The 15378-nt window shown below is 41.0% G+C and overlaps 1 protein-coding gene across 1 annotated transcript in view; it reads left to right on the top strand.

Moving 5' to 3' along the window:
- Positions 1 to 13037, top strand: part of LOC131942204 (metabotropic glutamate receptor 7) — a 30790-nt gene extending 17753 nt beyond the window's left edge. Inside the window, exons 8-11 of the mRNA XM_059301938.1 lie at positions 4062 to 4302; positions 4398 to 4494; positions 9843 to 10130; positions 12168 to 13037. Of these exons, the coding sequence (XP_059157921.1) occupies positions 4062 to 4302; positions 4398 to 4494; positions 9843 to 10130; positions 12168 to 12731 (1190 nt within the window). The 3' untranslated portion in view covers positions 12732 to 13037. The remainder of the gene's footprint in view (positions 1 to 4061; positions 4303 to 4397; positions 4495 to 9842; positions 10131 to 12167) is intronic.
- Positions 13038 to 15378: the final 2341 nt, after the last annotated feature.

Below are 15378 nucleotides of genomic sequence, written 5' to 3'. Positions count from 1 at the left end.
AAGTAATTTTATCGGGAAAAAAAGCCACTGAAAGAAAGTCACAAATGTATACTAAGAAATATTTTTATTTATTATTTTGATTTACTATTGATTGACGATCGTAAAATTTCGGGTGTCTAAAAATATGCGTGGTAATTTTTAGTTACTTATTCGTAAACTTTAAAAGCATTATGAATTTTAATAACGTTGCAACGAGTTGAAGACAACCAATCATATTAACGCTGATTCATAGTTAGTATTTTAAAAACACGATGATGACAACGGAATTAGTTTATATCAATTTAATGTTATTTAATTTGAACCTGCATTCAGACTAAATATTTTTACGTGTCTAGCCATACAAATCCAACCTATGCACATATAGCTAAATGTTTACATTAAATGTAATTAATTAATGCTGATTAACACTTTATGAAAAAAAGTATTAACAAATCCCATGCAAATATGACACCTTTCCTGTGACTTTTTTCCTGTGACTTTTTTCCTGTGACTTTTATTTTCTTTAATCGTTTTAGGCAACCACCCATGAAGATAATGATAATCTTGCAAGGGTTATCACGCCATGATTAGGGTGTTTCTTGCATTCATCTCTAGGATATTGACATTTAACACATTTTTCGCCAAGTTGGGGGCAGGGGGGAACTTGAAAGTTGTAAGGGTGGGGGGGGGGGGGTCGAGGCGTGCACACATTAATTTGTATATTTTGTATATTATTTATATCCCATCTAAGGGGGTGGGGGTGGTGAGCTTGCTCTATGGAGGGGGTGGGGAGATGCTTGAAAGAAAGAAGCCCGAGGAGTCGCTATGTGAGTCGTAGAAACTGGCGTTGATCGGCGCCGTAACTCTTGTAGTCTCGGCACCGTAACTCTTGTAGTCTCGGCACCGTAACTCTTGTAGTCTCGGCACTGTAACTCTTGTAGTCTCGGCACCGTAACTCTTGTAGTCTCGGCACCGTAACTCTTGTAGTCTCGGCACCGTAACTCTTGTAGTCTCGGCACCGTAACTCTTGTAGTCTCGGCCTCTTGTAGTCTCGGCACCGTAACTCTTGTAGTCTCGGCCTCTTGTAGTCTCGGCACCGTAACTCTTGTAGTCTCGGCCTCTTGTAGTCTCGGCACCGTAACTCTTGTAGTCCCGGCACCGTAACTCTTGTAGTCTCGGCACCGTAACTCTTGTAGTCTCGGCACCGTAACTCTTGTAGTCTCGGCACCGTAACTCTTGTAGTCTCGGCACCGTAACTCTTGTAGTCTCGGCACCGTAACTCTTGTAGTCTCGGCACCGTAACTCTTGTAGTCTCGGCACCGTAACTCTTGTAGTCTCGGCACCGTAACTCTTGTAGTCTCGGCACCGTAACTCTTGTAGTCTCGGCACCGTAACTCTTGTAGTCTCGGCACCGTAACTCTTGTAGTCTCGGCACCGTAACCCTTGTAGTCTCGGCACCGTAACTCTTGTAGTCTCGGCACCGTAACTCTTGTAGTCTCGGCACCGTAACTCTTGTAGTCTCGGCACCGTAACTCTTGTAGTCTCGGCACCGTAACTCTTGTAGTGTCGGCACCGTAACTCTTGTAGTCTCGGCCTCTTGTAGTCTCGGCACCGTAACTCTTGCAGTCTCGGCCTCTTGTAGTCTCGGCACCGTAACTCTTGTAGTCTCGGCCTCTTGTAGTCTCGGCACCGTAACTCTTGTAGTCTCGGCACCGTAACTCTTGTAGTCTCGGCACCGTAACTCTTGTAGTCTCGGCACCGTAACTCTTGTAGTGTCGGCACCGTAACTCTTGTAGTCTCGGCCTCTTGTAGTCTCGGCACCGTAACTCTTGTAGTCTCGGCACCGTAACTCTTGTAGTCTCGGCACCGTAACTCTTGTAGTCTCGGCACCGTAACTCTTGTAGTCTCGGCACCGTAACTCTTGTAGTCTCGGCACCGTAACTCTTGTAGTCTCGGCACCGTAACTCTTGTAGTGTCGGCACCGTAACTCTTGTAGTCTCGGCCTCTTGTAGTCTCGGCACCGTAACTCTTGTAGTCTCGGCCTCTTGTAGTCTCGGCACCGTAACTCTTGTAGTCTCGGCACCGTAACTCTTGTAGTCTCGGCACCGTAACCCTTGTAGTCTCGGCACCGTAACCCTTGTAGTCTCGGCACCGTAACTCTTGTAGTCTCGGCACCGTAACTCTTGTAGTCTCGGCACCGTAACTCTTGTAGTCTCGGCACCGTAACTCTTGTAGTCTCGGCACCGTAACTCTTGTAGTCTCGGCACCGTAACTCTTGTAGTCTCGGCACCGTAACTCTTGTAGTCTCGGCACCGTAACTCTTGTAGTCTCGGCACCGTAACCCTTGTAGTCTCGGCACCGTAACCCTTGTAGTCTCGGCACCGTAACTCTTGTAGTCTCGGCACCGTAACTCTTGTAGTCTCGGCACCGTAACCCTTGTAGTCTCGGCACCGTAACTCTTGTAGTCTCGGCACCGTAACTCTTGTAGTCTCGGCACCGTAACTCTTGTAGTCTCGGCACCGTAACTCTTGTAGTCTCGGCCTCTTGTAGTCTCGGCACCGTAACTCTTGTAGTCTCGGCACCGTAACCCTTGTAGTCTCGGCACCGTAACTCTTGTAGTCTCGGCACCGTAACTCTTGTAGTCTCGGCACCGTAACTCTTGTAGTCTCGGCACCGTAACTCTTGTAGTCTCGGCACCGTAACTCTTGTAGTCTCGGCACCGTAACTCTTGTAGTCTCGGCCTCTTGTAGTCTCGGCACCGTAACTCTTGTAGTCTCGGCACCGTAACTCTTGTAGTCTCGGCACCGTAACTCTTGTAGTCCCGGAACGTAACTCTTGTAGTCTCGGCCTCTTGTAGTCTCGGCACCGTAACTCTTGTAGTCTCGGCACCGTAACCCTTGTAGTCTCGGCACCGTAACTCTTGTAGTCTCGGCACCGTAACCCTTGTAGTCTCGGCACCGTAACTCTTGTAGTCCCGGCACCGTAACCCTTGTAGTCTCGGCACCGTAACTCTTATAGTCTCGGCACCGTAACCCTTGTAGTCTCGGCACCGTAACTCTTGTAGTCTCGGCACCGTAACCCTTGTAGTCTCGGCACCGTAACTCTTGTAGTCCCGGCACCGTAACCCTTGTAGTCTCGGCACCGTAACTCTTGTAGTCTCGGCACCGTAACTCTTGTAGTCTCGGCACCGTAACTCTTGTAGTCTCGGCACCGTAACTCTTGTAGTCTCGGCACCGTAACTCTTGTAGTCTCGGCCTCTTGTAGTCTCGGCCCCTTGTAGTCTCGGCACCGTAACTCTTGTAGTCTCGGCACCGTATCCCTTGTAGTCTCGGCCTCTTGTAGTCTCGGCACCGTAACTCTTGTAGTCTCGGCACCGTAACTCTTGTAGTCTCGGCCTCTTGTAGTCTCGGCACCGTAACTCTTGTAGTCTCGGCCTCTTGTAGTCTCGGCACCGTAACTCTTGTAGTCTCGGCACCGTAACTCTTGTAGTCTCGGCACCGTAACTCTTGTAGTCTTGGCACCGTAACCCTTGTAGTCTGTAATTGGGGGAGCTCAAAAAAGAAATTACTTGAGATATTTATGTGGGGTGGGGGTGGGGAGTCGGTCGAGACAGTTGTTTGCTGTGTTGCATGACTCGTGCTGTCATCTTATCATCATCCTTCCATCCTTCTCCCACACATTTCTCTATAACATCACACAAACAATACAAAATGTCACCTAAACATCCCGTTATCCTCCTAAATTACAAACAACAAACCCAACATGGACAAAATCTGACACGGCAAAGGCTTGCAATAGATAAGCGGAGACGGCATCATTTCAGTTGTGTGTAGTGCGTTTGTGTGACGTCATCTTTTCAGTTGTGTGTAGCGCGTTTGTGTGACGTCATCATTTCAGTTGTGTGTAGCGCGTTTGTGTGACGTCATCATTTCAGTTGTGTGTAGCGCGTTTGTGTGACGTCATTATTTCAGTTGTGTGTAGCGCGTTTGTGTGACGTCATTATTTCAGTTGTGTGTACCGTGTTTGTGTGACGTCATTATTTCAATTGTGTGTACCGTGTTTGTGTGACGTCATTATTTCAGTTGTGTGTACCGTGTTTGTGTTCGGCGTGTTCCTGACCTACAACAAGACTCCCCTCATCATGGCCTCTGGCCGAGAGCTCTGCTACATCCTGCTGTTCGGCATCGCCCTGTCGTACTGCACATCTGTGGCCATGTTGGCCCGACCCACCCCCCTGACCTGCGCCATACGACGGCTGGGGCTCGGCGTCTCGCTCTGCTTTGTCTACGCTGCCATCCTAACTAAAACAAATCGCATCTTCAGGTGAGTCTCAAGCTGGATCAGGTATGACATGTCATAAGAAGTCCAAAACAAACACATGGAAAGTAACACAAACATGCACCTGATTCTATCCCCAGAATATTTTCTGTCGGCATCAAGGCCATGGTCAAACGGCCAAGTTACACAAGCCCCAAGTCCCAGATTTTTATCTGCTCAGCTCTCGTCTCTGTCCAGGTCAGTTCTCGTCTCTGTCCAGGTTAGTTCTTGTCTCTGTCCAGGTCAGTTCTCGTCTCTGTCCAGGTTAGTTCTTGTCTCTGTCCAGGTCAGTTCTCGTCTCTGTCCACGTCAGTTCTTGTCTCTGTCCATGTCAGTTCTTGCTTCATTTGTTTCCAGTTCTAAATTAGGTCAATGATTGGGTCCTGCTGATCTAAGTCGACATTTTTGGTCCAATAATCCTTATCAAGGTGAATCCTTATGTAAAATTGGGTCATTGAATGGAGGACAGGAAAACTAATCCCAGACAAAATTTCTCAAGATCCCAAGCAAAAATATTTATAGTATATAGGTTGATTTTAGTCGATTGGAATATTACTAGGGGTGTCAAAATGATTTTTTAAAACCGTCCCGGAGCTTGTTTGCAAGTTGCTATGTGAAGAACACGCAATTCTAAGATAGTGGGTACTAAATGTGTTCATAATCTCAAGTAATAATAATCCGGGAGTGATCTCCCCTAAACTTTCTCGAATATTCTTATATAAAACAACGTGAAGGGAACTCCATCTTAAATACTTAAAGTTTTTAAAATAGAATAAAATCTCGTAGAAAAAAGAATTGCACACCAAGTGTACGCCAAATTAAATGTGCATAATAGTGCGCAATATTATTAGTACTTAGTATAAATTTACATGCGTTTTTTTTTTTAGAAATCGGAAAAAGCGTAACAGAAATCGCTCAAAAGTTGATAAGGATCTACGATTTTGATAAAATACTTATATATGAAATTACCTCAACCTAGCTGTAACGGTACTCAAGTTATCGTGTTTACACACACACACACACACACACACACACACACACACACAGACACACACAGACACACAGGCATACGGACAAGATTGCAAAATTATGTTTTTCCGTATCGGTGAGGTGTAAAACATCGAGATTTTTACAAATCTCGATTTTTTTTTGCACGATTACAAGACTTTCTCTATACTTCGTATATACGAGAAAGTAAATAAGTTATGACGTTTTAAAAAAAAATGATTTTTAACTTTTTTACAGCACCCTAAAAAGTGCCATGTTTGGGAGATTATATCTGTAAAAGTATATGTCACAAACACAATCTTTTGAACTCAACAGAGAGAACAGACTCAATTTTTTTCAAACCTCAAAAAATAAGTACATCATTTAAATTAATTGCATTCAAATTGTCTTTTCTCTTTTTAAAAAATTTAAAAAGGGAGGTAAAAACAAAATTTTTGTACATTTTTAAAACATCACAAAAAATGTCTGATGAAAGAACATACTTGATAAGTATATCGAAATGTAAAGGGACAACGCTTATTTGAATTTAAGTTACATGTATGCCTATAACAAGTACGTTTGAAACATACGTTTGATCAGAAGAGTGCAGGGGTTCACAATCTGTCGAAAATGCGTTTTTTTTTTAAATCACACAAAATAAATTATGACACCTACAGTAGATCTGGCGATATCAAAATAAAGAATAACCATAGCAATATGGGGTTTGAAAAGTGCTAGGGTCACATACAAATATTTTTTATCGAAATAATTATTAGTCTCTAGAAACAGTTTTGCATTTAAAAGTAACAACATTTATTTAGAATGCCACAGTCGGTGTACCTATATATTATAAATATATTATATTTATATAAAGCTGGTTCTACAATTATTGCGATATGGTAGGACTACACCAAAATACACTTGATTATTAAATACAACTACGTAGGCTAAATAGATAACGATGCTAGTCTTGAACTCTCACCCTTAGTTACTTAACAGTTGCTTTTCACAACTACAACATAAAAATATGTAATCAATTATCACGGTCAACATAGGGTTTTTTCGTAGACATATTCTTTTTAAACGGCTTTAAAAAGGGTTCATTTTCAAGCTGACTGCTAAGTGCAAATACATCTGCACTCGTGCACTGATTATTAGTATATTATATATGCACATTGTTTTTTACAACTGTAATAATAATTGCGCTTACCCCCCCCCCTCCCCCCTTTTCTATCCCAGGTGGGTGTTGGAGGCATTAACATAATATCTCGCCTAGATCTAGTTAAAGTTGAAATTATTCACGTAAGATAATTATACCGTTGAAGAACATACTAACACGCTCAATTGTCGAATTTTTTGGTAATGTAAAATTTTTCACTTTAGTATCTATTGGATACTTTTACTAATATTTAGGAAGATATCCACGTTTTTGTTTTTTTGGGCATCCAATTAAGTCAAATTTAATGTCATGTTGCGTTGTCTTCGTGTTTTAACCTACGTACCAACTACGAACCGTATCTGTCAGTGATAAGTGCCCGTAATTTCGCTCGGGCGTTTCGATCTAGACTGACGACAGACAGACAGAGACAGTGAGTTAAATAAAAGCTTTTCTCTGTTATTGAAATAGTAGTGTATAATTTATTTTCTACTTTTTAGTGCATTATTACATAAAAGCTTTTTATTAAAATGTTGTTTTTTTTTAAATTTCAGTACTTTAAATTTTTTAAATTTACAATAGAGTTAAATGACTAAAAACATTGCGTATTTAATAAACATGATGACGCGTGACTAATAGTGCGGAATAGTTTGATAAGATACAGGGGCGGAACTACAGTGCCGCCAGACCCCGCGATGCGCGGGGGGTGGGGGGGGGGCAGGCGGTTTAGGGGCCCACGGTTGACCATAATTAATATCTTTTTAAAATTTTGAATTTAATTTTCGTGCATTGCTGACTTGATTTTTGGTTTGTAAAAGAAAAACACGGTTGCTGCGGTACGATTATCTTTATTTTACAGTCACTATACCACGCTCTTCCGCAAAAAATAAAATCCATTACACTAACTACAGTGTAAAATATACGCAACTCTTTAAATTTGAATGACTTCTTTGACTCGTTGCCCCCCCCCCCCCCCCTTTGATAGCTAAATAGTGGACACGTAACTGTTTGACCGATCTTCCAAAAGTGTACTGTGGCGGATGGGGCAGGGGATGGGGACCAAAAAGGTGGCTCAATAAATTGTCGTCAAATTTTTAATACATTTAAAAAAGTTATTTATAGTTGTATTTTTTAACCATCGCCAAGGCCGAGTTCTATTTCCCTACAATCAAACACGCCGTCGCCGGCAAAATTCTTTTTAAAAAACAACAAAGTCCATAGCACGAAAAGCCGCTACATATGAAGTGGGCTTTCATGATGCGCGGTTATTCTGTGCGGCATTAGTTAGGGACCCGAAATCCATTGTACATTTTTCAATGTTAATGTGTTTGTGATAGTGGTTGAATTTGTATCCTGTACTATCTTGTGTCCTACAAATAATAAAAAATAATAAAATACTAGAAACTTCAGTTTTATATACGTTTACTTGTTTTTGCTTTTACAAGAAATATCACAGTAAACATTTAAGGCCTATACTTGGAATTATCTCCCCTGAGTAAGTTTTTCAAGGAGCGATGCTGACGTACATATGCGTTTTGTTGTCTCTTTCAAGTTTTTTCCCGAGCCGACCCCTATCCCATCCCTCTTCTTAGCCTCGCAAGTATCGAATAGATCAATGTATCGTTTATGAACTACTTCCTAACCGTGCGATTCACCACTTCAGCACATTTTGTCAGACACTAGACAGCACTAGTCAACAGATATTAATTTACTTTCATAGTATTAGGCACATCTAATTCACAAAACAGGGAAGGTAGGATTATTTTTTACATAATTATTTAGAAATTAATTAGAACGTTTAGAATTAATTGAACATTATTAATAGTCAATCAATTACAATGACGTCATTGAGATGGGGGTGTGTGAGGGTGTGGCTTTTTGTTAGTCGTTAAAAAATGTGACATCATTTGCAGATTCCCCCTCCCCCCCTAAATCAGAAGGTTATCCCACGCGTGAGCTGGTCACATACGGTTGTACCACTGAAAAACATTTTTCTGTCTATTATGCTTTACTGCATCATTCACCCAATCGCCATGAAAACTTCGGAAGCTGTAGAGTACAGCCCCACAAAGGTTTCTGTCATAGGCTTAACATTTGTTTACATATTGGAGTGGGGACTCCTAACGGAAATATGTGATTTATCGCCCCAAGATCCTGCATAAGCGGATGTGGTTACTACTTGAATCCACCGGCGGCAGTGTCATCCTGAGCGCATCACATGTGAGCACGTTGGCCCCCACAGACAGTCGTTTAAAAGTTCCCACAACACTAGGAATAAGTCTCGCTACAACACTCGATGACTAAATCTAATCAGGTGTTGCACCAATGTTTCTTCCAGAATTTTTGCTCCGGGGGAGGGGGGGGTGCATTTGATATTTTTTTTTGGGGGGGGGGGGGGGTCAGACATAGGGAGCCCCGTAACTCCCCTGACACCTGGGCCGTCGCCGAGGCACTTACAGCATGCCTTGGCGTGTCTAGTTGGTAGAAATGAACTGCCGACATTGTTAACATTTATTCAACTTCTGGAAAACAGGGCACACGTCTAAAAATACACGGTTGGTATCGTTATGGTGAAAACCTCATAAAAATCGGCGCCAGTTTGGTGTGTTGGCCTAAGAGAGTCCGTGTTTCTCACGAAAACTGAATGGGGCCAGCTCGTGTGTTAGTAAACCTCTGATTTATTCGTGTACCAGATGGGAATTTTTTTTTAAAGTTAGAGCGACCCTTGTTTTCCATATATATATATATATATATATATATATATATATATATATATATATATATATATATATATATATATATATATATATATATATATATATATATATATATATATAAATATATATATATATAAATAAATATATATATATATATATATATATATATATATATATATATATATATATATATATATATATATATATATATATATATATATATATATATATGGAAAACAAACAACAGTTTGCTCATGTAGTATTTACACTATATAAAACCAATTTCTGCACCTGCTCTTTTCGTTTTTATACCACATATGTTTCTAAGTACATTTTTCTTATTAAAAAATACTTTACAAAAACAATTTGAATTTCGTATAAATTTAATGGAGAAATAAAATATTGCTTACAGATACGAAGGATTGGACAAACAAGCGATTTAAATTTGCCTCACTTTATTCTAATATTTATCGACTTTATTTCGGAGTAATCCTAATTACCTTTCTTAAACATTTGTAACGGTTTAACCTAGTCTAATCAGGTTAAATCTGTTGTAATCAAATATAATCAAATATAATCAAATATAATCAAATATAATCAAATATAATCAGATATAATCAAATATTATCAAATATAATCAAATATAATCAAATACAATCAGATGAAACTGAATTTGTATTCTCCAGATCGTGGGGGCCTTCACTTGGATTGGTTTTGAGAAGCCTAACGTGGTTTTGATCCCACATCAGAAGGACACTCTGGTGCTCAAGTGTCGCGCCAGTCAGATCGCTACCATCGTCTCCCTCTTCTACAACATCTTCCTCATCATCCTGTGCACGGTGTACGCCTTCAAGACCCGCAAGATCCCGCAGAACTTCAACGAGGCCAAGTACATCGCCTTCACCATGTACAGCACCTGCATCGTTTGGTGCGCATTTGTGCCCATCTATTTTGGAGCTAACCATGACTTTAAGGTAAATCTCAAGGCCGATTGCTGCGCTAACCAGTACGGTGCTTACGATGGGTGGGGCAGGGGGCGGATGTTTGAGGGAGGGGTGTGTTTTAGGGAGTGGTGTGATTGAGGGAGGGGTATGATTGAGGGAGGGATGTGATTGAGGGAGGGGTGTGATTGAGGGAGGGGTGTGATTGAGGGAGGGTTGTGATTGAGGGAGGGGTGTAAATGAGGGAGGGGTGTGATTGAGGGAGGGGTGTGTTTGTTGAGGGAACGGTGTGATAGAGGGAGGGGTGTAAATGAGAGAGGGGTGTAGGGCGTTTGTTTGAAGGAGGCGTGTGATTGAGGGAGGGGTGTGTTTTAGGGATGGGTGTGGGGCGTTTGTTTGAAGGAGGGGTGTGATTGATGGAGGGGTGTAATTGTAGTCGCCCGCATGTTGCTTAATCAAAGAATTTTTCTAGAATGAGTTAAGGTGCTTTGTGGGGCGTTTAAATGTCCAGTTAGTTCATGTTTCTCTATTGATCTGTTCATGTTTCTCTATTGGTCTGTTCATGTTTCTCTATTGATCTGTTCATGTTTCTCTATTGGTCTGTTCATGTTTCTCTATTGGTCTGTTCATGTTTCTCTATTGGTCTGTTCATGTTTCTCTATTGGTCTGTTCATGTTTCTCTATTCATCTATTCATGTTTCTCTGTTGATCTATTCATGTTTCTCAATTGGTCTGTTCATGTTTCTCTATTGGTCTGTTCATGTTTCTCTATTCATCTATTCATGTTTCTCTGTTGATCTATTCATGTTTCTCAATTGGTCTGTTCATGTTTCTCTATTCATCTATTCATGTTTCTCTATTGGTCTGTTCATGTTTCTCTATTGGTCTGTTCATGTTTCTCTATTGGTCTGTTCATGTTTCTCTATTGGTCTGTTCATGTTTCTCTATTGATCTGTTCATGTTTCTCTCTTGATCTGTTCATGTTGTTACGAACACCACTCTATCAGCCGCAGAGCTGGCGAACGTACCCGGGTTCACTTAGATGGTTACATACAGATGGCTTAAAGCCCTATAAAAGGTAGCTGGCACAACAGTTCACGAGGACTCGTACTTAACGTCTAGGGGATACACTCGAGGAACTCCTGATACCAACAACACATTTAATCCATATATAACCTTTAATATGTGCACAAATTCAAGACAAGACTCTAGCTTTATACAGAATAAAATGAAGAAAAAACACTATGTTACACTATCACAGGATATGGCACTTAGGAAAATCACCACAGCTTATACGACACTACTTAATTTAAAGCACATAATATTACTTAAAACCACAAGTAATAAGGGAAAATGCTGCTTAAAACTACAAAGTACAATATGGCGACTCACACGGCTTTCTCTCTCAGAGATGTCTGGTCGGACTGCCCAGAGAAACGTGTGCGCATGGATTTTATCAACTTTGGAAACATGGGAGGTCACCTTCAAATCACAATACTATTGTTTAGACCACCGCCGATGTCCGAGTCAACCAATCGTAATTATAGAAGGATTACACCACAACTCGTGATGGAAAAGTACCGGGTATATATCTTTCTTGAAACTATGGAAAAACACCGGTGATTACACCACAGGTTATTCATGGTTGGGTAATAAATGTAAACTAAAAAAATACAAGACCTAGGTAGGTCACAATGTTTCTCTGTTGATCTGTTCATGTTTCTCTATTGGTCTGTTCATGTTTCTCTGTTGATCTGTTCATGTTTGTCTATTCGTCTGTTCATGTTAATCTATTGATCTATTCATGTTTATCAATTGGTCTGTTCATGTTTCTCTGTTGGTCTATTCATGTTTCTCTATTGATCTGTTCATGTTTCTCTGTTGATCTGTTCATGTTTCTCTGTTGATCTGTTCATGTTTATCTATTGATATGTTCATGTTTCTCTCTTGATCTGTTCATGTTTCTCTATTGGTCTGTTCATGTTTCTCTGTTGATCTGTTCATGTTTCTCTGTTGATCTGTTCATGTTTCTCTGTTGATCTGTTCATGTTTCTCTATTGATCTCTGCAGATCGAGGTGACGTCACTGTGTATGTGTGTCAACATCAGCGCGACCGTCGCCCTCTTCTGTCTGTTTGCCCCCAAAGTCTACATCGTGCTGCTCCAGCCTCACAAGAACGTCAGGCAGACATCGACCGCTGCCACCAGCACCAAGGTCCCCCGGGCCTTCTATGACCCACCCACGGCCTCCACAGGCGGGGTCTGTCCCCCATACCACTACAACGACCTGAACGGAGGGGTCTACTGTGGCGACATCCCCACCCAGCCTGCTTTACCTCCGCCCATGCGTGAAAGAAAAAAAAACAACACCCATGTGGTATTAGCCAGCCCAACAAGTAATGTCACCATGACAACGGTCGCAGCTCATAGACACCACGGAGAGGATGCTGAAGATGGGGAGACAGAAGAGATGGTGGGCCACACGGACGAGATGGTGGGCCACAAGACTTTAGATGAGCAACTAAGGGAAAGAATCCATTTCCCTAAACTCAGCTACAGTGTAAACGACTATGATGACGTCAGTGATTCAAGTGACGAATGTTCTCCGGTAAAAATTCCAAACGACGTCACCTGATGACGTCATAAATGTATGTCTGTAAACTTAAAGAAAAAGGATTTGTTAGCCGACAAGTTTCGTTCGACTGCCATCAACGCAGCTTGTCAAACTTGCCAGTAACGTGTGTATAGGCAGCTACCTCTTGAGAATGTTCCGTGACATATGTGACATTTAAGCTGCCATAAGATGTCATCGGTTACTTTTCACATTTGGATGATGACATCAATTATATTGAATCAGTTTATTTGTTACATTTAACCTTTAAGTAGGTGACATTTGTCCTGTAAGGGGTGACATTTGTCCTGTAAGTGGATGACATTTGTCCTGTAAGGGGTGACATTTGTCCTGTAAGGGATAACATTTGTCCTGTAAGGGGTGACATTTGTCCTGTAAGGGGTGACATTTGTCCTGTAAGTGGGTGACATTTGTCCTGTAAGTGGGTGACATTTGTCCTGTAAGTGGGTGATATTTGTCCTGTAAGGGATGACATATGTCCTGTAAGTGGGTGACATTTGTCCTGTAAGTGGGTGACATTTGTCCTGTAAGTGGGTGACATTTGTCCTGTAAGTGGATGACGTTTGTCTTGTAAGTAGGTGACATTTGTCCTGTAAGTGGATGACGTTTGTCTTGTAAGTAGGTGACATTTGTCCTGTAAGTGGATGACGTTTGTCTTGTAAGTGGGTGACATTTGTCCTGTTTGATTACCTCGTCACACCTGCGATGTTTCATATGGTGAGTGTTATGTATGTGTGTTCTGTATATGTTCTGTGTGTGTGTTCTGCATGAGTGTTCTGTATGTGTGTTCTGTATGTGTGTTATGTATGTGTGTTCTGTATGTGTGTTCTGTATGAGTGTTCTGTATATGTTCTGTATATGTTCTATGTGTGTGTTCTGCATGAGTGTTCTGTATGTGTGTTATGTATGTGTGTTCTGTATGAGTGTTCTGTATATGTTCTGTATATATTCTGTATGTGTGTTCTGTATGTGTGTTCTGTATGTGTGTTCTGTATGTGTGTTCTGTATATGTTCTGTGTGTGTGTTCTGTATATGTTCTGTATATGTTCTGTATGTGTGTTCTGTATGAGTGTTCTGTATATGTTCTGTATATGTTCTGTATGTGTGTTCTGTATGTGTGTTCTGTATGTGTGCTCTGTATGTGTGTTCTGTATGTGTGTGCTGTATGTGTGTTCTGTATGTGTGTTCTGTATGTGTGTTCTATATATGTTCTGTGTGTGTGTTCTGTATATGTTCTGTATATGTTCTGTATATGTTCTGTATGTGTGTTCTGTATGAGTGTTCTGTATATGTTCTGTATATGTTCTGTATGTGTGTTCTGTATGTGTGTTCTGTATATGTTCTGTGTGTGTGTTCTGTATATGTTCTGTGTGTGTTCTGTATGTGTGTTCTGAATGTGTGTTCTGTATATGTTCTGTGTGTGTGTTCTGCATGAGTGTTCTGCATGTGTGTTCTGTATGTGTGTTCTGTATGTGTGTTCTGTATGAGTGTTCTGTATGAGTGTTCTGTATATGATCTATGTGTGTGTTCTGCATGAGTGTTCTGCATGTGTGTTCTGTATGTGTGTTCTGTATGTGTGTTCTGTATGAGTGTTCTGTATGAGTGTTCTGTATATGTTCTATGTGTGTGTTCTGCATGAGTGTTCTGTATGTGTGTTCTGAATGTGTGTTCTGTATGTGTGTTCTGTCTGGTGTTCTGTATATGATCTGTATGTGTGTTCTGTATGTGTGTTCTGTATGTGTGTTCTGTATATGTTCTGTATATGTTCTGTGTGTGTGTTCAGTATGTGTGTTCTGTATGTGTGTTCTGTATGTGTGTTCTGTATGTGTGTTCTGTATGTGTGTTCTGTATATTTTCTGTATATGTTCTGTGTGTGTGTTCTGTATGTGTGTTCTGTATGTGTGTTCTGTATATGTTCTGTATATGTTCTGTGTGTGCGTTCTGTATGTGTGTTCTGTATGTGTGTTATGCATGAGTGTTCTGCATGAGTGTTCTGTATGTGTGTTCTGTATGTGTGTTCTGTATGTGTGTTCTGTATGTGTGTTCTGTATATGTTCTGTATATGCTCTGTGTGTGTTCTGCATGAGTGTTCTGAATGTGTGTTCTGTATGTGTGTTCTGTATGTGTGTTCTGTATATGTGTTCTGTATGTGTGTTCTGTATGTGTGTTCTGTATGTGTGTTCTGTATGAGTGTTCTGTATATGTTCTATGTGTGTGTTCTGCATGAGTGTTCTGTATGTGTGTTCTGTATGTGTGTTCTGTATGTGTGTTCTGTATATGTTCTGTATATGTTCTTTATATGTTCTGTGTGTGTTCTGCATGAGTGTTCTGTATGTGTGTTCTGTGTGTGTGTTCTGTATGTGTGTTCTGTATATGTGTTCTGTATGTGTGTTCTGTATGTGTGTTCTGTATATGTGTTCTGTATGTGTGTTCTGTATGTGTGTTCTGTATATGTGTTCTGTATGTGTGTTCTGTATATGTGTTCTGCATGTGTGTTCTGTATGAGTGGTTTGTTCTGTATGAGTGGTTTGTTCTGTGTGTGGTTTGTTCTGTGTTGTGTGTGTGTGGTTTGTTCTGTGTGTGGCGTGTGTGCATGTGGTTTGTGTTATTTTTATAACGTGACCAGTGTGGCTTCATGTGATGTGGCCAT

Source organism: Physella acuta, unplaced genomic scaffold (assembly GCF_028476545.2).
Source record: "Physella acuta isolate Inbredline_101_S28 unplaced genomic scaffold, ASM2847654v3 ptg000394l, whole genome shotgun sequence".
NCBI lineage: Eukaryota > Metazoa > Mollusca > Gastropoda > Physidae > Physella > Physella acuta.
This window is presented reverse-complemented; position numbering and strand designations above follow the sequence as displayed.